The sequence below is a fragment of the Ceratotherium simum genome, chromosome 5 (assembly GCF_057802395.1).
Source record: "Ceratotherium simum simum isolate JZ-2026a chromosome 5, ASM5780239v1, whole genome shotgun sequence".
Lineage (NCBI taxonomy): Eukaryota > Metazoa > Chordata > Mammalia > Perissodactyla > Rhinocerotidae > Ceratotherium > Ceratotherium simum.
In genome coordinates, this window is record NC_141904.1 from 40,945,219 (window position 1) to 40,970,085 (window position 24,867).

At 44.8% G+C, this 24,867-nt stretch overlaps 1 protein-coding gene across 1 annotated transcript in view; it reads left to right on the plus strand.

Annotated features, from left to right (window-relative positions):
- Positions 1–24,867, plus strand: part of ITGA9 (integrin subunit alpha 9) — a 331,030-nt gene that overhangs the window by 297,882 nt on the left and 8,281 nt on the right. Inside the window, exons 25-27 of the mRNA XM_004419499.3 lie at positions 1,519–1,638; positions 5,781–5,882; positions 20,503–20,622. Of these exons, the coding sequence (XP_004419556.2) occupies positions 1,519–1,638; positions 5,781–5,882; positions 20,503–20,622 (342 nt within the window). The remainder of the gene's footprint in view (positions 1–1,518; positions 1,639–5,780; positions 5,883–20,502; positions 20,623–24,867) is intronic.

Consider the following 24,867-nt stretch of genomic DNA (forward strand, 5'->3'; position numbering starts at 1 on the left):
AACTAGTATGAGTCTAATCAAGAATGATGGTTCTTGTACAACCACTTTGGAAAACTGTTGGGCAGGATCTACTAAAACTAAACATAATCTGTACCCTATGACCCAGGAATTCCTCTCCCAGGTATATCCCCAAGAGAAATGCTACTTGTATCCCCCAAAAGACATGGACAAGAATGTTCACAGCAATCTTATAGTGAAAAGCTGGGAATAATCCAACTATCCATCCACAGGAAACTTAGTAAACAGTTGTGGTATATCCATACACTGGAATATTACAGAGCAATAAAAAACCGCTACACACAACATGAATGAATCTCACAGATTCATTCTGTGAGGTTGCATGAAAGAAACTACAGACAAAAGAATGCATATTATAATATTTCACTTATATGGAGTTTAGAAATAGCAAAACTATCAGTGGCATTGGAGGTCAGGAAAGTGGTTACTTTTGGAGGAAGATCAACAGGAGGGGGCATGAGGGAACCTGCTTAGGTCCTGGAAATGTTCCACATCTTGATCTGGGTGTAAACATGTGTAAAAATATATCAAGATGGACACTTTAAGATTTATTCTGTTTACTTATAAGTTGTACCTCAATTTTTTTTTTAAAGTAAAGGTATTAAAGATGGAATCATACTGCTTTTCCAAAGCCTCCTTTCCCCATATCTTTGATTATATATCTTTAGCTTCTTATTTTGGCCTATGCATGTCTCACTCACATTTCCTTCCTTACTCTCGTTTCCTGTAGAACAAGTGAGACTTTCCTACTTGGAAGGTTGGGATTTTTTACTTACATAGTACTGATGATATGACTATTTTTAAAAGTCCTTAGGATTGTTAGATATAGTGCTATCTAGTTGTTTGACAGATACAACTCTGTATCTGGCTGAAAATTTTACCCCACACGTGAAACATCATGAAGATATGTATATACGTTTTGGATCCTGCGATACAAAATAAGAGAATTCCTCTTTTGTAACTTAAATTTGGAATTTAGGTTTCTATTGATAATTCATGTATTTTCTTGGTGAAACATATATTTTTCTTTACTCCTGTGTTTTCTTGAGTCATATGACTTCTTAGCCCTCTAATTTGCTCTACCTGAAACATGGGCATAAAAGTATATTTGCCACTGCACAGATAGAAATTCGATAATGTAGGAAATACATCTTGTGTTCAAAACTCATAAGATGAATGCTTTCAGAATGAGTAAATGCGTTTCTTTTTAAAAACAATTATTTCTCTGTGCAAAATCCAGTTTTTTGCTAGGATAAACCAGTGAGCTGCTTTCTCCCAGTTGCTTGACTTGAAGGCATGTTCTGGTGCTTGCCTGGCGGGAAATCCCTCAATTGCCCTCTGGTGGTGAGAAGGAATGATTGCATCTTCTATGGATGTCATCTACCTGGAATTGCTTTCGTCACCAGAATAGAAGCTCAGGGAGCCCTCTGTTCTATAAATTGCCTTGGATTTGTCTTTGTTCTTAATATCGTTTGCCAATTCTTGGATTTTTCTTCTCAGGACTGTGAAAAACCAGGAATTTCTTGCCTAACAATGCACTGTAACCTTAGTGCGCTTGCTAAAGAAGAAAGTCGTACTATAGATATTTACATGCTGCTAAACACAGAAATATTGAAGAAGGTAGGTCCCAATGAACTGTACTTTCGGGGTTCATTTAAAAGCATTTGAATTGGTTTCCTCATGAAGCTCTGCCTGCCCCTTTTAAAACTTTCCTGGCAAGTACCATTGGTAATTCTGATGCTGGAGGATGCCAGGGAAAAATACCAGACCCTTCTATTCAAAGTGTGGTCTGAGGATCAGCAGCACCAGCATCACCTGGGAGCTTGTTAGAAATGCAGAATCTTAGACTCCACTCTAGACTTACTGCATCAGCATCTTCATTTTAACAAGCTCCCTAGGTGTTTTATTTGCACATTTAAGTTTCTCAGACTTTAGCTTGCGTCAGAATCACCTGGAGACCTTGTTAAAACACAAATTCCTGGGGGCGGAGTCTGAGATTCTGTATTTCTGACAAGCTCCCAGATGACGCCAATACTGCTGGTCTGAGGACAGCATTTTAGATCAGGGTTAGCAAACGTTTTCTAGAAAGGGCCAGTAATAAATATTTGAGGTTTTATGGGCCATGAGTCTCTTGCTCAACTCTACCATTATATTATGATAGCAGGCATAGACAGTCTTCAAACAAATGGGCATGGCTGTGTTCCAGTAAAACTTTATTTACAAAAACAGGCAAAGGGCCGGATTTGACCCATGGGTCATAGTTTGCCGACCCCTTGTTTAGATGACACCTTGTTTCAGAGAAGTCCAACTTTTAAACCTCAGGCCACTTTGCTATTATGAGTTTATCAAAAATGGTTCAAAAAAAATACTTCAGTCAGTGAATTGGTGGCCCTTAAAAAATCATACAAATTCAGGCCCGCCTGGTGGCGCAAGCAGTTAAGTACGTGTGCTTTGCTGCGGTGGCCCGGGCTTCACCGGTTCGGATCCCGGGTGTGCACCGATGCACCGCTTGTCAGGCCATGCTGTGGCAGCGTCCCATATAAAGTGGAGGAAGATGGGCACAGATGTTAGCCCAGAGCCAGTCTTCCTCAGCAAAAAGAGGAGGATTGGCAGATGTTAGCTCAGGGCCGATCTTCCTCACAAAAAAAAAAATCATACAAATTCACTATGATTTATTTTAACATGACAACTGCTGAGTATGAAAGGCCAAATCCAACAAGATGCTTTGAAAATAATCACTTTTGAAGATAAAACAAAATATGCATGTTAGCCACCGAGATTCTATTTATTTTCCTTTGGAAAAACTAAATGTGTTATAAACCTGTCGGTATATGAATAAATATCTTTAGAAAAGTCATTCTAGTGTTATTTTTTAATTAGGCATGGCAGTAACACGCTGACCTGAGAATACACAGGCACTGGGGGATACGGAGTGTTTTACCCACTTTCCATCTGTAGCTGGTGCAGCCCCCACACACCCGTGGAGAGCAGTGGACAATTCTGCTTTCCCTGGTTACCTTCGGAGGGAAACTGGTTTGGTGCAAGTTGGGCTCACACAGCAGTGCTTACCTGTCATACCTCTCCCTTAAAAAAGGGCAGTGTTGAGAGAGGACCACGCATGAGTTAGAGCACCACTGGCCATCCTGCAATCCCAGAAGGGAGTCTAGAAGTCCTGCATCACAAGAAGTGCCTTCCTGGCTTGGGTCCCTGGGTCAGATTAAGGGGCTATGATTCTGTATACTTACCTGCCCTGTTCATCTTCTTGACAAATGGTCCTGGGACAGCTTTATTCCCCATGCCACACTTGTATCAACAGAGCCCTGATTATGGCACTGATGGTGGGAAGCCACTCTGACTTCTCCATCACCCTCAACCCAGATGGCTGCTGCTTGCCCTTCAATCATTTGTGCTTCATTTAACTGCAAGGCTCCAGCCCTCTTTGTACACTGCTCTGTGGCCTGGTCTTCTGCATCTGTCTCTCAGTGATCAGTGGTGACCTTTTGCAAAGAAACATGTCCCACTTACTCCTGTCCCCATGGGCCATCTAGACCAGTCTGCACCCCAAGAGAGCAGAAAGCTGTGGGAGTGTCCTATGTGGGTGTTGGAGGATCGTTCTCCGTGAAAGTGCCCTTTCAGCAGAAACCAGCAGAAATTCCAGGTACAGAGGAAAGCCTAGACTGAGGAAGCTAGATGAGGCCCCTGCTGCTCCCAGAGCTTGAAATGCAGAATGTTGGTCCCCTGAAGCCGGCCACAACCTCCCTTGGGGAGTAGCACAAGATGGCTCCAGGAGTCTTCCCAGCCTCCCTAAGGATGTGGAGCAGCGCCAGCCTTGTGGTTTGCATGGGCCTATAGTTGTGTTTATTTTCCTTTGACCTCAAGATCCAGCCCCAGACGAGGGAATTTGAGGTTCTATTGTTTTGACCTTAACAAGTTTTCGTTTGAAATATAGGATCTGATTTTTTAAATTGAGGATTCAGGTTTCTTTGAAAGTGTTCTTCTTCTACAACCACTGGGGCCTGTCTTGTAGCAGACTCCTCATCTGCTCAGCCTTTAACTTTGACAGTTATCATCATCATCATTGTTGTTATTATTGTCATTATTAATATCCAAGATGAAGATGATGGTGGTGATTATCCAAGATTGAAAATACAGTATATCCTGACACATAAAACCACAAATTTACAAAACCGTTAAATTAATAAAAGATTATTTGCATACAAAATTATTTACTGCTTAATGTGAGCTAACTGGAGCAGCTTCTCAGTTGAGTGACAAGCTTCTCAGTTGAGTGACAAGCTTCTCAGTTGAGTGACAAGCTTCTCAGAAACATTTAAAATGTTTTATTGCTGTTTAAAAAAAGAACAATAATTAGTGCATAACTCCCAGGTAAATATATAAAGTGGCATCCCCATGTGTCCTCCCAGGAAGGTTTTTGTGGTTTCTTTGGCAGAAATGAGCAGAGGGCCCCCCTCAGAACTGTTTCTATAGAAAGAGTCCTCAACTTTCATTGTTTTGAGTAGGTTTAGCCAAAAGTGGGTCAAAGCTGGCATCTGATATATACAGTCACATGCCGCATAACGACATTTCAGTCAACAACGGACTGCATATATGACTATGGTCCCATGAGATTAGTACCATATAGCCTAGGTGTGTAGTAGGCTGTACCATCTAGGTTTGTGTAAGTACCCACTATAATGCTCGCACAATGACAAAATCGCCTAACGACGCATTTCTCAGAGCATATCCCTGCTGTTGAGCAACACAGGACTGTACTTCCTTGCGTCGCAGGCAGGCTGAGTAAATGTGGGCGGGCACACTACAAGACACCTTGCTGGCAGAGCCCCAGCCACCCCCGCAGGTGGGAGGCCGAATGCTCCAGTTGTCTGCCCTCTGTTTCCACGATGGAAGCCAGGCTGCCTCTCCATTCGGCAGCCAGTGCAGTACCACCTGTACCACTGGCTCAAGGTTCTGGCCCCTTCCCTAAGCCATAGTTTTGCCAACCGCTGTCTTTTTCCAAATTTCTTCTCCGTCCCTGCCTTGGAGCTGTTTTCTCATTATCTGGATCAGCGGCTTTGAATCTGAGTCCACACCAACCCAAGGCTTCTGACTGATTCTGGCTAATGGGCTTTTCTTGAGTCTTAGGCGTGCCCACGCCCACCCCAGTCCCCCTTCTCCTCAGGCCATCGCCTAATTTATAAGCCAGATGCTGCCCTCTTTCTCATCGCTCCACCAGGTGCCCTCTTTCCGTGTTAAATGGCTTTGCCACCCAAAGCAGTTTCATTTAAGAGCAAAGAAAGAGTTAAAAGTAACTCGTGTAAAGGGTTTGAGGGTTGTGGTCAGGGCAGGAAGATGCTTGAGAAATGTATATCAAATGCCTGCTGTGGAATGCCAGGCCTGGATTTGTTGGACACAATTAAACAGCTTTATTTATTCTCTACTTTTTGTGAATATGTCAATATCACTATCCAAATATCTGGCTCTTACCACTTGGAAACCACAGCACACAAGCTTGTGTGTGGTGATGGTTGGCAAAACTCCATAGTTTTTCAGCATCTACCATATATGAAAGAATTCTCAAGACGGAGACTAGAAATCTCTGTTTATGTGGGTGCCTGGGAGGGGGAGGTATCTAGTTCAGTGATAAAATTTTTGTCTCTCCACAGAGAATCTTGGAATTTCAGTTCTGCCTGGTCCCTCAAGGTCCAGCCATTGTCCCTGAAAAATCTTACCACTGTAAGATCATTGTGTTGTTTCCTCCACAGGACAGTTCATCTGTCATTCAGTTCATGACCCGTGCCAAGGTGAAGGTGGACCCAGCTCTAAGGGTGGTGGAGATAGCCAATGGCAACCCAGAAGAGATGACGGTGAGTCAGCCACCCCGGGGACAGCCCTCTCAGAGGGTGAGGAAATCTGAGTGACTTGGTCTGGAATTTGAGGGTAAAGATGCTCTCTGAGCCAAGATGTTGGCTTTGTGGTAGACCCAAGATCATGCCTGCCTAGGCTTCCAGGCCCCTATGGAGAACTTCTGTGGTCTGCTCTTGTTGTGATAGCATTGTTCTTAAGGATGACATTGTTATGTGAAAGCTCCCTGCTGTGACCAGCGAAAGGAAAAATAGTCTGGAAGTACCCTTGACAGGGCTTGGATTTCCACCCTGAAGCCAAGACTATTTTTATCTTTCTCAGACCTTTCCCTGAAACCTCATCTGCCTTCCCAATCACACTGCTCCATGGATAAACACTGGGTATTTTAAAAATGAGTTGTTTAAATAACTTAAAGAGGTCACATCCAAATTGCAAGTCCTAAAACCTTCTCTTTCATTCTTTACCTACCCCCTTGTCCTCCATAAAGTACAGTGGCATGCAGGCCTCAGAGACATGGGAGGGTGCCACAACCAAAAGGCTTGGATGTGGGGGTGTGGGAAAGGCTGGAGGGAAAGTGCGGCTTTGGAATTTTACTGCCTTGTATTGTTTTTCAGGGGTGGGGAGGGGAGGCTTATCCCTTGACACCCACACTCAGATCCTAGGCAAATAGAAAGGGGAGACAGCAGCCTGCGAACCGGTTTTGCCAGTGAGCTGTGCAATGATGTTCCCTTTTTGCCTCTCCTTCCCTGGAATTTATCTTCTCTCAAAGGAGACTACTCTCTCTTGAAAGAGTCAAGGTTGCTGTGACAAATTTACAAAAGTGATAAATTCATAAAGATTATTCACTTATAAAGAAAAGATTAACATTTTCTGATAACAATGGTGACACCACATGTCTAAATGTTAGGATGGAGATCCAACCAAAGCCCACTCTTGTAAGACCCTGGTTAGAAAGGGTTCATATAGAAAATAAATCTCTGGGGACCTCAATAAAAATCTCAGTCCTGCTCCTATTTATGGAGAGCAGGCGACGAGAACATCAGCTCGCACAGAATAAATATGAATCCGTGAATGGTGAGGGGTATTAAAGCTGCACCAGGGCTTAGGCATTCCATACTCAGTGCAGGGAAGGACAGTCAGATATAGACCTTTCCTCCTCTAATCACATTGAGAAGTGGTCCAAGCAGTAATTTTAGTAACAGAAACTGAATGAGATGAAGTGGAATGACACTGGGGTCCTTCACTATGTGGGGTCGGTTTTTCTGGCAGGTCAAATATTTGGAGTTGGCTTTTGGCTTTTGCCTTTTCCTCCCTGCCTTGCCTCCATTTCACTGGTAATTCAGACCTTCACCTGAGAAGTGAGGGAGAAGGGTGATTCACTGCTCATTGTCGTAGCCCTGGTTACAAAGTTTTATAGGATGAAATACATGCCCAACATGAGAGGTTTGGAATGTTCTGGTAGACCACAGTATTCCCGATTCAGAGCTAATGGAAATAATTAACGGGTTTCCTACAGGTGGAATCCCTTGGGTAGATGAAAAAAAAATATATCACTGGGCACATTGCCTTCGATTAGAACACTAGGCTGCGGGATCCAGGAAGACATTGCTTGACATCCCATTGTTGGATTCTGAGTCATCTGTATGCCCCCAAAATACCACTTCCATTAATTACTGTTCCATTTTGAGCACTATGGTGATATTTTCATTATCAAGAGTTCTTTGGAAGAAGCTCTCATTTCAATTGATTTTTTTCCAGTACTCCCAAGAAAAAAGTAGCACTCGTCAGAATCCCACAATGCCCCCTCTCCCTCCTTTCTATGACTTTGCCTTTTCAATCCATGAGCTAAGATGAAGTTCTGCAATCTGTTCTCAACTTTCCTGGCAAAAAAAAAAAATCTTTTCTGAGTAGGAAGATTTGTCTTTTTAGAATAAACACGTTCTTCCCTGCATGATTCTTCTGAATGCCTGGCTCTCTGTCAACTGTCCATCTGAGGGGAAATTTCCATAGAGGCTAGCCACCAAATTTAAATCAGGCAAAATTTCACAAGATTTTAGATTAGGCACCAAATTTTTATGGCCTTGGAAGGAACAGGTAATGTATTTGCAGCTGGTATCTAGCAGGGTGTGGGTGTGAATAGGAAAACAATCAGATTTTTAACCACATAAAGTGTACCTGGTGGTAAATTTAACTGATAGGGAAATTAAATAATTTTCCTGTGATATTTTTCATTTTTATGCCATGGTATCAAGTGCTTTACAGAGCATTTGGGTAAATACCTAGAAATACATAATAGATTCTTGAGACATTTGCCCTAATTTATCAATAAATAGATCCAGGGGTACTTCCCAGGTGAGATGTTAGCATGTGTCCAAGACCAACCACACCAAGCTTACCTGGCTTTGTGTAGGTCGAAACCTGAGAATTCCAGGTGAGACCTGTGGGACTGCATTTGGTGCTGGTTTCCAGGTGCCAATCATATGTTGAATTTCCTGGTTGAATTTCTATTCAACCCAACACTTCTTACTTTTCAGGGAGATCCAATTCTCAGGCTGGATGAGAAGCTTGTATGAATTACATAGCAAACCTATTTTCTTGATATTTCAGAATCACAAAATATATGATAGACATAAATCCACAGATGAATAAATAAGTCATTGCCTTGTGGAACGTGCACCAGGCAGGAGGGACTGGCTCGGTCTCATTTCAGCAGAATCAGAGTGGATTAGAAGGATATCTGGTAGCTCTCAGAATTGCCAAGAAGGCTGGAGAACCAGACTAGGGATACGAGAGGAGTCAAGAAACCTGAGGGGCCAAGACCACAGGCTCAGTCAGGCCACAGGAACAGCCTGGCGTGGTGCCCTGGACACAGCTGTTCCTCGCTTCTCTCAGCCTCTTGCTCTGGGATCTGGCAGGAGCCTCTCACTGGCTGAGGTTAGGTCCCTGTCACTAGGGGACCAGGCACCCCAGGGAGAGCAGGTCACTGGTCTTTTAGGCTATTGTAATATAACTTCACCCTCGCCCTGAGATTCACACAGAGGAGGATTCCTCAGTGCTGGAAGGGGTTCAAGTCTGGGCTGCTAAAAAGTGACAAATGTCCACTCCCATGTGCTTCTCTAATACTGAGGGTCAGTATCGGGCCAGCCAACCCCTGGCTCTTCTTAGGGCTCCCATCTGAGCAGAGTCCCTGTTCAATCATTTAGAGCACTTTTTTGGTGGTAACTCTCTGGGCAAGCTGCAACCTTAATAAGAAAACATGAAAATCTTTGTCGGAAGATGGTTGAGGAGTGTTTGTATTTTTTGCTTTGTTTTGTTTTGTTTTAAGAAATAATGTGCTTGAATGAGCAATGCTTCCTTGCTGATTTGACAGGGCAAATGTTTGGGGCCCTTCCCCTTCTGCGATGGTGCCATAGGAGCCATATATCCAGAGAGGCATTCACCTCCCTCATGCAGCCCACTGCCATCAGCATCCTTTACCCTACGAGTCATAATTTTAACATGTCTACTGTGCCCTCCCTGGGTTAGAACCACTAAGCCTCTTCCTCTAGCATACGAAGGACCTGAGACTTGGGGAAAAGAAGTGACTTGCCCAAGATCTCGCAACGACTGAGCCAAGGACAGTGTCTAGAACTCTTGACTCCCAGCCTGGTGCTCCTTTCCCCTCTCCCCTGCAGCCACTTAGTCTCATGGGGAGGCATTGAGCCTTCTTGGATGAAAGGGCCTGGACAAATGCAGATTAGCTAGTATGGAAAGGAAAGAATTGACTTGTTTTAAAGTGTCTCTGTTAAAACCACCCAGGTGCCCTTGGAGCCCAGCCAGCTCCCTCGGGCTGAACCTGGCTCTCCTCTCCCCAGTTGGGGCTTTCCCTCCTCGGTCTGAATTAGACCCCAGAATGAAGCCTCATGACTGCAGCCAGGCTTTCACTTCCAAATCAACCTGCCCCGTCAAGCACTGATTGATCAGGACAGCAAGTTCCAACTTCATTTTCTCTGAAGCCATTTAGGTTCAGTTCACAGTCTTGGCCCTTTCAGGAAGTCAGTCCTTCCAGGTGGCCTTTCCTCTGTGAATAGGGAGCACTGCATCTCCCCTTGGGCATCAGAAAGCCTAGGTTCAAATCCATTTCCCTCATGTCCTAACTGTGTGACTTTGGGTATCAGGTAACCTCTGAGCCTCAGTTTCCTCGTCTATAACATGAGAAAGCTGCTTTCCACTGCCTGGAGATTTGCCCTTCCTTCTCTCTACCATTGCCCCCAAGTAAAGACGCAAGCCAGGGTATCTCAACCAGAGGGGCATCATCTAACATGGTAAACAGATTTACTCCAAAAGATGGCTCTTACAGTTCCTTTGTTGTACCACTTCTTGATGCAAACTGTACAATTTTTACTGTTGCTAAGTAGATCGTGACTTGTACTTTACCATTATGTCACGAATTACAGTTAAAATTGCGTTCCACATTGCTAGAGAGTTTCTCCCCCTTGAACCGCAAGTTACATTGAGATGTAGGATGAAGAAGAGGGTCATGGGAAGGTCACCACCTCCCCCATCCTGTACCATCATCAAAAGGTGGTGGGCAGTCCTCGTCTCCTCACCCACCACCCCCACATGTGAGAATTAAACTATAACCATAAGGAATTGAGAAAATCCCAGCACAGTTTGCCAAAACACGAGTCATGTTTCGTAATGGTCACCATTTGCTTGTTCACTTGATGAATATTTATTCAGGGCTTGCTAAGGGCCAGGCACTGTACTAGGCACTGCAGATGCAACAGGGAACAAAATAGACATGGTCCCTGCCCTCCCAGAGCTGACTGAGGGGACTTCCTTGTGCGCAAGGAAGCACACAAAGGTTTTATTTCAAATTGAGATTAGTTTCATGGAAGCAACCTGCTTTAGATTGAGGGGGGTCAAGGAATGTTTTCTCCAAGGAAGCTGAGACCCAGAGAGTGAGAAGGAATTAGCTTGCCAAGCATGGGGAAGAGTGACCCAGTTGGCGGGGTCAGTGGAACTGTATGAAGACCCAAACAGCTTGCCATGTTCAAGGCTGAGACCAGTGTGGCAGGCAGCTGGTGAGCAGTGAAGACATCCGTGATGGAAGACATAGGCAGGGTCCCTGCCATGTAACGCCAGGGGACAGTTGCAAAGGGAAGCCATTGAAAGCTTCTGTTTTGAGCAGGGAATGGTATGATCCAATGCATACTCTTTAAAAATCACAGGCTACTGTGTGGACAGTGGATTGTAGGAGGAAGGGTAGAAATAAGGAGGCTAGTTAAAACGTTATGACTGTCACCTGGCAAGAGGTGATGGTGGCAGAGGAGATAGAAGTGGACAGGTAGATTTGTATCAGTAAAGACGTGGCAATTTGTGCTAGTCACATGTAGGGAACCTCTGTCCTAAAGGGTTGGCAGAGATCAAATGACATCGTGGTGCAAAGGCCCTTGCCGGTGCATCCACATGGGCATTCAGTTAATAGTGGCTCTCACTGCATAAAGAGATGGCCAAGGGCAGGATGAACCAAATGGAGAATAAGCCTCTCCCTCCCCCAAATCCTCAAAAGTCTTGGTCAGTGTACTCTAAACCAATGATTTCCAGTCACCATTACTTTTTTTAAACAACAGAACCCATTTCTAAATTGAAATATGCTTTGGTTGAATCAGAGGTGGGGTACCTGGAACTCCCCAGATTTTTATCTCCACTTTCCCCTGGTGGTCTTTGCACCCCCTCACTGAAACCCTGGGCTCTAGGGAGCCCAGGGAAACCCTGCTCTGGAAGGTTGCATGTTAGGACAAGGCTGCTGTCCAATCCATCAAATTCTCTCACTAGACACAAATTGTACCCCCGTTAAGTATGAACAAGAATCATTGCTTACCCTCAAGACTTCCACAGCACAGACAGGTGAACAGTGCTCAAGCACACATGTGCGCGCACACACACGTACACACAGTACGGTCATGTGTTGAGAGTGCCTGTGCTGAAGAGGTTAGGACAGGCTGCGTGGAAGGAGGGGCCCTGAACCAGTACTGAAGGAATTTTCTAAGCAGACAAGGGAAGGTCAGGCATTTCCAGATGGTGTCTTAGGTGAGATTCTCAAGAAGCAGACCCTGAGATGAGGATGTGTACAAGTAGTTTATTAAGGAAGTGCTCCCCGTGGGACCGGGAAGGCAGTGAGGAGACGGGATAGGGAAAGGGAAGGAAGGGGAAGATTTCGGAGGACCCTAGCCTCAGCCTGATCCTGTGGGGAACACTTCAGAGTGGTCCACCTTGAAGCAAGGGAGCTGGGTTTTCATACTCCTGTTCCTGTCAGTCATTGACTAGGGGCTGCCCCAGGAGGTAGTAAGCACCAGGGTACTTCACTCTCTCATGCACCTTGATGGAAAGTGATTTACAAAAATCGCCCTCCACTCGAAGCGAAAGCATGCAAAAGCTAAGGGTTGGGCATCGAGAACCGATAGAGGAACCTAAGGGGATCTGGGCAGAGAACCTATAGTGTTGACACAGATGGAATAGTCTCTGCTCCACGTGCACCTCCGTGTCTCATTATGCATAATGACTTCATAGTTTTAGATTCGTTTGTATATGTTCAATTCCGTGAGTGCTGGGAATTTGATATGGTTATCTCCTGTTACTCTCACAGCACCCCCGTGCATGAGGTATTATTACTCCCATTTTCTGTTGAGGAAATTGAGGCTCCAGAAAGTAAAAGGACCTACCAGCCTGAGGTACCACAGCTTGTCAGTGGAAGAGCCAAGACTGGCTGCCAGGTCTGCCTATTTGCAAGCCCCGAGTCTTCCTGAATCCTTTGCTCCTCTGACCTGTGCTGTCCTGTTGCCCGACGCCCACACACAGTGGGAGCCCGGTTCTGAGCAAGTGGGAGGAATCCCAGTCATGGGTGGTAAACAGCTGGCCCTTTGTCTTAGGAGTGAACCTTGGCTCTGGTGGCCTCAGAAGCACATCATGTTCAGACTTAGTGGTCTGTTGATTCTGGAACTCTTCCTTTTGTGGCCTGATCCCTAATCAGATGCACAGCTACTCATCAAGAAGAGAATTAGCGCTCCTTGAGGGCCCTGGCTAGCTTGAGATAAATGAGCTGCATTCCCCTCCTCCCTTTAAAGAGCCGTCTTGAGGATTATCAGGAGTAATAGATATAAAACCTCTCAGCACAGTGTCTGGCACACAGTAAGTTCTCAACAAATGTGACCCGTTATTAACAACAAAGGAATTAACACCAGCCCAGTTCATTTCTTTGCAAATTCTAACAGAGCAAGGGATTTCTGAAACCCTGCACCTGGCAGGCGGGGGCGTGTTTGACATCTCTGTTTATCACAGTGCAGACTTACATCATCGATCTTGCCAATTGCAGTTTATTTTCTGTTCGTTGATGTCGTCTCCTGAAGTCTCCCTGCTCCCTTGAGCTGGGTGCTTTCTGAAGGCTATGTTCTGAGAGCACTGTAAGACTTGGTTCCGCTGAGAACATTTCTCCCAGTTCCCACAGCCATTCTTCCTTCTCCCTCCCCCACACTCCCACTGGCTATTAGATGTAATCAGAAGCAGGTGGAAATGTCATTTCATTGTCCCAGATGTTTTTCCCTTTCCACTTTTTATTCTACATAAATTCCTTCCCTCTGTGAGACATGTGTGATGTGGACTGCAGAGAGCATCTTGCTGTTGTAATTGACCTTGAGCCGACCTGGGTCTGGGGTTGAACCTCCCCTCTGGGTGCTGACTGAACTGTGCCCCAGCACTGCAAGCCCTTGTGCCCCAGCACTGGAAGCCCTCCATCCAGCAGAGGCCTGGGCCATTGTGGTCATGTTCTCAGGCCTTATGGAGACCTGAGTATTTCCAACTATGACATTAGGCGTATTTGCAATGGTCAGAATGTAGAAGTTTCCAGAAACACAGAAGTGAATCAAGCACTGTGGTTTAGGTTTGCCAGCTGCCTCAGACTGGAAGTTGGCTCCTGGTCGTTCCCTGATGCCAGCTTGCCAACCTCAGGTGCATTAAACTTTACAGCAGCAGGCAGGATGCCCAGTGCTGGGCCTGCCATCACCCCAGCCCAATGTCTGTCCTCCTCAGAGGCTCTGTTGAGGCAGGTCCTCATGCTCCTCATTTCCTTATGCTTTATTATTAACATCCAACGTGTAAGCCCTCCAGCTTCAATCCGCAGCCTTGCCATCATCCATCCCTTCGCTGGTCAGAACTTCTGCTCTCCCCATCTCCCAGCCTCCTGCCACCCTCTAAAACCAGACTCCCGTTCGTCCTCAGCTTTTTCGCCCCTTTCACACCACCTTCTTTCATCCTGGAAGCTTGGATCTTCCCTGGGAAAACCATTTCCCCTGCAACCCTCTTACTGGGGCTGTTTGTTCCTTGAACCCCCACATGAAGTTCTCCCTTCTAATCTATATTCATTTTGCAGCTAGAATGCTCTTTGCAAAATGCAAATCATGTCACTCCTCTGGTTAAAACCCTCCATTGGCTTCCCATTCCTCTTAAGATAAAGCGTATAATTCTCAATACAGCCTCCAGCCCTTTCTGTCTCTCCAGCCTCATCTCACCCCTGCCAAGCTCACTCCTACCACAGAGGTTTTACACATGCTGTTCCTTCTCCTTGGAATAATATTCCCTCCCCTCTTTGACTAGTTAACTTCTGCTTATCTTTTAACTCTCAGCTCAAGCAGTTCCTCAAGGAACTCTTGCTGACTACTGTGCCTATCTCAGAGTCTTTTATAACCATGAACCTCTCCCTTGGTACACTTTTCAAAATTATAATTTTGCATTTATGTGTCTAATTGGCCAGTATTTTCAATGAGCTGTAAGCTCTGTGAGGGCAAAGACTGCCTCCTTTATTCATCGATGAACCCCCACAGTGCCTGGCACATAGTAGTTGCTACATCCGCCTTTGTTAGATGGATGGATGGATAGACAGATGGACAGATGGGGTGGATGGACAGATGGGTGGATGGGCAGATGGATGGATGGATGGCCAGGACTATCCCAAAAGAAATAACATTTGCAAATATATTTTTGAAGTAGAGAGAAGAGAAGCACACTCAGAGACTCCAGCTTCAAATCCCATCATCTCTTTTGTTGCAGACTGAATCACATTCATGCTTCATCTAATGTTATGGCAGAAAGGACATTGAATTTATTAGTTTGTGTATTCACAAATCACATAATGAATCACCACCTTGGTTTAGGTGACAGGAGAACATGCAATTTGAACCCTTCTTCTGTAAGAATTCACAGTGTATGGAGTGCATCGACCGGAAGATACATCACTACCTTGCAGAGCAAGAAGGACTTAGAGCTGGGACTATGAAGTGCTCAGCTGTGGTGTTAAAACTAAGCTTTGTGAAGCCGTGGGTTCCCTGAGTTGGTTCACGGGATGCTGGGCCTGGGGTAGGGAGGGACAGGCTTGGGAAGAGGGGCTGAGCAGGCTGGGCTCTGACTGCCCACCTTCTTTACAACTAGAGAATCTCCACTGTTTTCTGTTTTATACCTTGGGATGCTACGATAGGTTTTCTCTGCTAAAAGAGGTTGAAAATTGCTATGTTTCTAAAAGCTCAGAGAAAGATTAATTCTGCTGAAAAGAGAGGACTAGGTCAGGCTTCTTGGAAGAGGAGACGTTGGAGCAGAGTCTTTTTATTTAATTTTTTTAGTCTTGGCTTTAAAATGCTAGTTGAAAAATTTTTTAAATGATAAAAAATAGAAAAGAGAAAAGGTACCCGTGATCTCAAGAAACACCTATGTACTTTAAAACTTTCCTACCGTTTTTCTGCAAAGCTGAAGTCTTCTAGATATTAAATTGATATTCTGATTTTTTTCGCTTTATCATTTTTCCCATGTTATCATATTTTCAAAAGTACTTAAAACTTGGAAATCAGTCAAAAAGATGATTGCATGTACTTTCAATAGCATACTGAAACATTCCCTAGCGCCTTTCTACTCAAAGTAGTAGAAGCCCTGCATCACGAGACGTGCCTTCCTGGCATGGGTCCCCAGGTCAGACAAAGGGACTATGATTCAGTAGACTTACCCATCCTGTTCATCTTCTTGACAAATGGCCCCGGTGACAGCTTTATTCCCCATGCCATACTTTCTACTCAAAGTAGAAAGGTCTACTGCTCTGTGAACCAGCAGCATTGGCATCACCAGGGAGCTTATTTGACGTGTACAATCTCGGGCCCCAACCCAGACTCACAAATTCAGAATCTGCATTATAACAAGGTTCCTTCCGTGATTCTTGTATACATTAAAATTTGAGAAAAGGTTTAACAGACCTGCCTAACTCTCTAGGGCCTAGATTCTGTGAAGTTACATATTAACTTATAGAAGACTGATAAGTTATCAATGCCTTTTGCCAGTAAAGATAAAATGACTTCTGTCTCGAAGAAAATATAGTCTTAAAGATTATAATTTATTGCCCTGTAGGGTATTAACCAGTTTTATATCTGATTTCAGCTTTCTTTTTTTTTCTGTGACTACACACATTTTCAGATCTTTCTTTGAACTAGCTTTGCCATCCTGCTGATTCCCTCAATAATGAATTAAGTAAATTTTTAAAGTATATTTGCTATATATTTGTATGAGAGTCATGTTTTTAGCTTTTTGAAAATTATACTTTGACTATCTACTCTGTGATTGATCATAATTTACTTAATTATTGCCCTATTGTTAGACATTTGGGATATTTCTATTCTTTACCAATATAAATAACCCTGCAGTGAACATCTTTGAATATAAATCTTTTTCTGTATTTTATGTTTCTTGCCTTTAAGTAATTTTTAAGTACAAAACTAATGGATCAAAGGGTCTAGACATTTTTAAGATGAGTGATATTGGAGTTTGTCAAATGGACAAGAATGGAATAGCGTTCCAGGTGGAAAGCAGCCTGCAGAGAGGCAGGAGACCACAGGTCTCACGGGGGAGATGACTCTGACTGGCTAGAATGTGAATGAATGTCCTGCAAGGGGCTGGAAAGACAGGAAGGAGACTAGATTGTAAAGAGCCAGGTACCCTGAATTAAATACTCAGTATAAAGAGAAGCCATTGATAGCATAAGCTGAGAAGTGAGCTGATGAGACTTGTGCTTTAGAAAGACAACTCGTAGCACCAGGGAGGCCACTCCAAGTCTCCTGAAATAGTGCTGATGAGAGAATACCAGACCTGAACTGGGGCGGTAACTGAGGATGGAAACAAGAGAATGGAGAGAAAGGTATTTAGAGAGGTGCAGGGGCTTGGCCAGGATCACCGACTCGTCAGTGAGAGAGACAAGACCTGACTGTCCATGCTTCTTGACTCTGCGTGGAGTCCATGCTGCTGTTTCTGCCTTTGGCTTTTTATCTATAATGTGACTACTTAGAACTGCAGGATGCTCATATCATCACCCACAATGAGTTTATTAGAGTCGTGATGTGTGGGAACCAGCTCTGCCAAAGCATAGAGCAGACGTCCAAGAAGATGAACGGCTTCACTAAAAATAAGAAAAGATTAAACACACATTCCAGGGAAGTGACAGGGCTTTCTTGTGGAACTTGCCAAACTAAACTGTAGTGGCTACTCTTAACTGTCTCTGTATCCACCAAACCAGACCTCCAGCGTGGCTTTGCCGGGGTGCAGATTTCTGACATTGAGGACAATGCAGTCAGTGTCCCTGAGAAGCTGTCGGGGTTATCCAAGGGGCTGGGCTTCACAGCTGACCCCACTGAGCTCACAGCCTGTCTCAGCAATTCATTGCCAATGAGAAGGCTCAGCAGACTCTTATTACATGACCACACACCAGGAACTTTGACAAAACTATCTTATTTTCCCTTTCAGACCCCCATTTCACAGAGGAGGAAACTGAGAGTAGTATCTCGGTTGCCTAAGGTCGCACCTCTTGGCCGTAGCCCCTCCTGGTTCATCTGTACAAGACACCACAAGAGGTTTGGAAGGTGGGAGGTGACTCGATCCACAACTTTTTAGGGGCAAGAACCCAAAGGCTTGAATCTGACTTAAAGACAGGAATCTCTATTCGGAACCAGATAGAAAATAGTGGCTTATGACAACAGACTTTAGAACCCATTTCTGTCCCACCGCCTCCCACCCCCAAGTATCCCTCCTTCGGGATTGCCTGTGGCCTAAAAATCACTCTTTGTAATAACCCCTAAATGGGTCATATGGATAAATAAATTGTGGTGTATTCACACAGTGAAATACCGTACAGCAATGAGAATAAACATGCTACAACCTGGATGAATCTCCCAAATGTAATGTTGAGAGAAAGAAGCCAGACACAGGAGTTCACACTGTGCCGCTCCAGTTAGATCGAGAACAAAAGCAGGTGGAGCTAATCTAGGCTCTTAGAAGTCAGCATGGGGGTTGTGACCGGAAAAGAGTGGGAAGGGGGCTTTTGGGGAGCTGGTCACATTCTATTTCTTGATCTGGGTGCTGGTTACACAGATGTGTTTAGCATTCAGTATATGAAAATTCAGTGAGCTGTTCACTTAGGTTATGTACACTTTTCTCTATGTATATTAGACATCAATTGTTTTTAAAAATTAAAAAGCCAACCATACACAACCTCAAAAACAAGCTCCCTACCAGCAATGATGATGCTAATAGGAACACCCACCATTTGTCAAGGATAGGCTCTGCCAGGTGCTATGCTGGGGCCTCTGCGTGTATTATCCCCTTGAATTCTCTAGGGAGATGCTGTTCCCTGTTTTGCAGATGAGAAAAATTAGGCTCAGAGAAGTAAAGTACCTTGTCCAAGGTCACATAGCTAATGAGTGTGTGCTGCAGAGAGGCCTCATTTCCATTCCCGGAGTGACTACTGTGTTTGATAGGCAGTTTTCTTTTGTTTGTCCCCATGGAGGAAGGAATGCCCTGCCCCATTTCCCTTGAGATAATTTTCTGGATTCAGGATCTGCAGGTGAGGCTGTGGCAGCCCATCTGCCTCATGAATGACCATCCACCCCCTTCCCCGCAGCACACACACACACCCACCTACCCCAGCTGTGGGAATGGACACAGTGAGATAGTGATGGTCACGTTTTCTTTCCTTATCACCTGGGAAGAGACAATGAATGATCCGTTTAATCAACAGATAGTCGTTAAAGAGAGAGCCACTGTCAGCCAGACACTCTGTGGTATGATGATGACAAGCTCAGATTTCGGGGTTTAAGGTTGGCTAGACCCGAGTTCAAATCCTGACTCTGCACTTAAGCTACACGGCCCAGAGCAAATAGCTTGTCCTCTCTGGGCCTCCATGTCCCCCTCTGTAAAATGGGTGTTGTATGAATTAGACAAGAGATTGCAAGAAAAGCCCAGAGCCTGATATGGAGGAGCATTCAAGAAATGTTAGAGAGAGATGGGAGCCAGGCCCTAAAAGGGTAACATAAACAGTACCGGGCAGTATCAAGTCAGTACTGTGCCTAGTCACCGCTTGAGGCTTGAGCAAGGGGTAGGACCACTGGGCTCTGGTCATCAGCGAGGCTTCCTGGCCGGGGCAGAACATCAGCTGGCCTCCAGGGTTCAGCTAGGTTTAGATAGAGCTTCCCCAAATGGGGATTCCAAGGATATGGCACAGCTTAGACAAAGACCTGTGGGTAGGCCAGCCTATCTGCAGCCATGGGAGACAGTGACTGCCCAGAGATGGGATTTTTGTCTCATCAGCAGCGAGGAGCTTGAATGGGACAGTGGGGTGTTAGGGAGGGTTATTGGGCAGCAGAGGACACAACAGATGCTTTGAATTCTACAAAACCAAATTCACCCATGACTGGTGGAGCTAAAGCAGAGCTAGAGGGTGCAGTCAGTGTTGAGCTATACATGTTAAGCAATCAGTCCTCTGGCAGGAGGGGTGGGGAGGGCCCTGGTTTGTTTGCCAATTTCTGTGGTATAAATACTCCCACCATGGCCCATTTCAAACTACCATTGCAGTGTCGCTAGATGTGGAGTTGGGAAGAGATGCACGTGGTTGGCTCTTGTGAGCCGAAGTGAGCCAGCTCCAGCAGACCACCAAGTTTCCATAAGAGTCAGGAAAACTTGCCTCACTGAGACTTGGGCTCCGATTACATATAGCTCCCATTGGAAACCAGAGCACAGCTCCTCGAGTGAGTGCCTTCAGTGTGCTAGGCACTGCCGTGAGACCCAAGACAGACTGTGTCCCGGCCCTTGTAGAGTCCACAGGCTGTTGGGGAAACTGGCGTTTATCAAATAATCATACTAAGTTATACACTGAGCTGAACACTCGGAAAGAAGTACTACTGTCTCACATGGAGGGCACACCCATGTCCTTTGTTTCAAAACCATAATAAAGGGAAGACTGTTGTTGTCTGCTCTGAATCAAGAACATAGTGTGTCCTCTAAGTTTTTCACCACACTTATGTATACCTCATGATATTTGAATCAGGCTTGTCATTACAACCCTTTCAAGAACTGGGGCTTGGATTTCAAGTACCTTTTCAGATCCTAGTGAAAAATCCATCAGTCTACAACCAGGAAAGCACTCAACAGAGTCCATTCTTTCATAACAACAGTCTGGACATATCTCTCTGTTTCACTCCACATGTCAAGCCCGGGCTGGGCTCCATCATGCTATGAGTACTTCCGTTTGGGAAACATTCTCACTTTTGCTTTGCCTCCTAGGTGGTCTTCGAGGCCTTGCATAACCTGGAACCCCGTGGCTATGTCGTGGGATGGATCATTGCCATAAGTTTGCTAGTAGGAATCCTCATCTTCCTGCTGCTGGCTGTACTGCTCTGGAAGGTGAGTCTGGCAACTGCAGGTCCCCATGGAGTCCCTACCCATGGATGCCCTGCTCTCCTGCCTCACCAAGGTTAGAGCTCCTTGGAAGAGGTTTTCTGTTGGAGCTTCCTTCATGGTGCAGGTACAGCCGAGGGAGGGCAATGAATGGAATCTTGGCTCCTCTTGAGGTCATTCACAACTGAGGATTGGACCACTTTAGAGGGAGAACAAAAATCTCACTCTTCTGTTTTCCTGCCTTCCCACCAGTCCTAACATAAGATAGTGGGATCCTAACTCCAAAACAGAAGCTTGGGGAGTAACAGCTAGGACTGTGGTGGCTTACCATTTAGTTGAAGAAAAAACAAGAAAAGAAACTACAGAGCAACTCTTTGTTCTTTTCCCATGAGAATATGAAAGAGATTTCTGCCCACAAGACTTGGTAACTGAGATGGGTACGAGTCTAGAGCAGCTGCATCCTAAGTTCTCCCAACCCCATGGTGACCCAGGGTGTAGATTTGCCCTGCCTCCTTCACCAGGGAACACCTGCTCATCTTTCATGTTTTGCCTCTTGTCACATTCTCAAGGAGAAAGGAGTGTCCTCACTCCCAAGTCTAGGATAGTTTCTTTGCCTCACACTCTCCTCTCGGAGATCGGGAGTCCTTTTACTTAGATCCTCTATATCATCAGTAATGGTTTCAGAGACATATCTGATGGAGATCTGTCTCCTCCACAGGCTAGTGATGTTCCAGGTGAATGGGACCCACGTCTGTTCTTGTTTGCACTGTGTCCCCAGCTCCTAGAACAGCTCCAGGGACCGTGGCCGGGACTTCCTGACGTCACAGCCCTGCTTTTCCACTGTTCCCGGTTCAGAGGCAGATGGAAACAGCCTCTTACATTATTATGGATGGATGCTTTAAATTCACATAATTAGTTTTTGAGGGGATTACACGATACTTTGTGTTTATTGATCAAACATAGTAACATATCAATAAGGGAAAAAAATAATAAAACACTCAGGAGTCCACATCCCAGAAATGACCATGGTGAGCACAGCGTCGGCTCTTCTTGACCTTTTTCTCTGTGTGATAGACGTAGATTAGGCATTCTGGTAGCATCTACTTACTTTTTAACAGTATGTTTAAAATTTCCAGTAATATATTCGATTTATTTTCAGGCACAGCACCTCTAAAATTAAAGCAATGGGTTCAATTATTAATCTGAAAAAAGTATAATAAATATACTGCAGAGTATCCAAGAAGTCTAGAAACACAGGAAAAATAGTATTTTTATTGTACATTTTTTATTTATTTTATTTTATTTTATTTATTTATTTATTTTTTTTGGTGAGGGAGATCAGCCCTCAGCTAACATCCGTGCTAATCCTCCTCTTTTTGCTGAGGAAGACCAGCTCTGAGCTAACATCTATTGCCAATCCTCCTCCTTTTTTTCTTCCCCAAAGCCCCAGTAGATAGTTGTATGTCATAGTTGCACATCCTTCTAGTTGCTGTATGTGGGACGCGGCCTCAGCATGGCTGAAGAAGCGGTGCGTCGGTGCGCGCCCGGGATCCGAACCCGGGCCGCCAGTAGTGGAGCGCGCACACTTAACCGCTAAGCCACGGGGCCAGCCCCATTGTACATTTTTTAGATTGACGATTGGACTGATTGCTTTAAATTTAGAGATACTTCACCTGGACTCAGTGTTTGGAAGTTGAAGATGAATATATTGAGCATATTACTTGAAAATAAGTTTATCTTATGTTCCCATGCTTTTCGGACATCGCATGTATTATTTTGCAGCCTATTTTTCTCTGAACACAAAATTGTAAACATCTTTTCATGTTGTTAAAAACCCATTTCCAGCACTGTCTTAGGGCTGCAGATGTCTGCAGATTACTCATCCCATCCTCTGATGCTGGAATTTAGGCGGCTCCTGGGTTCACACCTCTTTTACCAGTACCGCAGTGAATATCCTTGGAGCCAAATATTTGCACAAATTCTTCGCTATGTCCTTAAGATGAAACCCTAGAAATAGAATTACTGAGTCAAAAGAAATGCATATTTTAAGGCTTTTATTACATATTGCAAGTTGCCCTCTTGAAGGGTTAAAGTGCCCATTTTCCAGTATATTTGCCAGGAGGAAGATATTACCTTTTTTAAAAAATCTGGCAATTTATTGTTTGTTTAGTCTGCATGGCCAGATAGATTCTTATTCTCCATTTTCTCCAACTCCAACTCCTTCCTGCCAGGATGGCTTCTGGTCTGTGGGTGGAGAACAAAGCCAGCTCAGTGTTTGGGATCTGAAAAGACAGTATGGGCTTTGGGGGGTGTGTGTGTGTGTGTGTGTGTGTGTGTGTGTGTGTGTGTGTGTGTTTGTTACTTCCTTCTGCCTTTGTATGGACTTTTGAGATGAGAGGAAATGCCGTCATCCATGGCTGGGTACGTGGGACCAGACAGGGACACAGAGTGGGGAGCATGGTGGCCATGCCCCATTCCCTCTCATGGCATATATGCCTTTCTTGTGGCCACCCCACTTGGCTCTGCCACCCAGGGGTGGCCCATCTCCCAAGCACACGCTCCCGCCTCCTTCTGCCTGCTATCTGCTTAGCTTTGCTTCTGTTGTGTTTGTTTAAAGAATTTGGTCGCAGGAGGTGGCTGTCATGGGAGTAGCCAGCACCCTGAGGTCACCCAGCTATGTGTGATCCAAACTGCTAGGACCTGAGAAGGCAGACATTACCCTCTGCCATGGACTGGGAGAGAGAGTAGAGTGGTGGCAGTCAGGGGACCTTAACCCAGACAAGGGTTGCCTTGCAAAAGAGGTGGAAGAAAAGGGTCTCAAAAAGCTTTGAGGAAGCTGTTGAATGACACCTCATCATCCAAGAGCAATATTTCATTTCAGCTGACGTTTATTGAACACTTGCTTTGAACCAAACACTGAGTTAGGCACCTGGATGCAACAGTGATTGTGACTCTTCCCTGCCCTTGAACGCCTCACCATCTAGCACACTGACCTGTGAACAGAATTGAGGGTGGTGAGTGCTGTGAAGTAACTTCTCCGGAAACTGAGAAGACAACACCGTTGATCCCCACCCCCCACCCCAGGCGAATGGAAAGGCCGTAGAGTACAGTGTGTAGCTGAGAGCACAGGCTTTGCAGGCTGACAGCTGTGGACAGGACCCTGGCGATCACCCCTGCCAGCTGTGTAGCCTTGGGAGAGTCGCTGATCTTCTGTGACTGGCGTAACATCATTCTACCACATCCGTTGGTCGAAGCAGTCACATGCCAGCCCAGGTTCAAGGGAGGGAAAATAGACCCTGCCTTTTTTTTTTTTTTTTTTTTTAATTTTTTGTTTATTGCAGTAACATTGGTTTATAACATTGTAAAAATTTCAGGTGTACATCATTGTACTTCTATTTCTGCATAGATTACATCATGTTCACCACCAAAATACTAATTACAACCCATCACCACACACATGTACCCAATTATCCCTTTCACCCTCCTCCCTCCCCCCTTCCCCTCTGGTAACCACCAATCCAATCTCTGTCCCTATGTGTTTGTTTATTGTTGTTATTATCTACTACTTAATGAAGGAAATCATACGGTATTTGACCTTCTCCCTCTGACTTATTTCACTTTGCATCATGCCCTCAATGTCCATCCATGTTGTCACAAATGGCTGGATTTCATCGTTTCTTATGGCTGAGTAGTATTCCATTGTGTATATATACCACAGCTTTTTTATCCATTCGTCCCTTGATGGGCACTTAGGTTGCTTCCAAGTCTTGGCTATTGTGAATAAGGCTGCAATGAACACAGGGGTGCATGTACCTTTGCAAATTGGTGTTTTCAAGTTCTTTGGATAAATACCCAACAGTGGAATAGCTGGATCATATGGTAGTTCTATCGTTGATTTTTTGAGGAATCTCCATACTGTTTTCCATAGTGGCTGCACCAGTTTGCACTCCCACCAGCAGTGTATGAGAGTTCCCTTCTCTCCACAACCTCTCCAACACATGTTGTTTCCTGTCTTGTTAATTATAGCCATTCTGACGGGCGTGAGGTGATATCTCATTGTAGTTTTGATTTGCATTTCCCTGGACCCTGCCTTTTAAAGGGAGGAGTGGCAAAGGGTTTGTGGCTGTCTTTAATCTGCCACATACATGATGTTCAGAAATATAGGCAAAATCTTAATCTTCCCTTTAAAAGTCACTATTACAAAGGAAGATTTGCCTAACTGGAAGGTTTTTTATTTTAAAGTAGATGAAA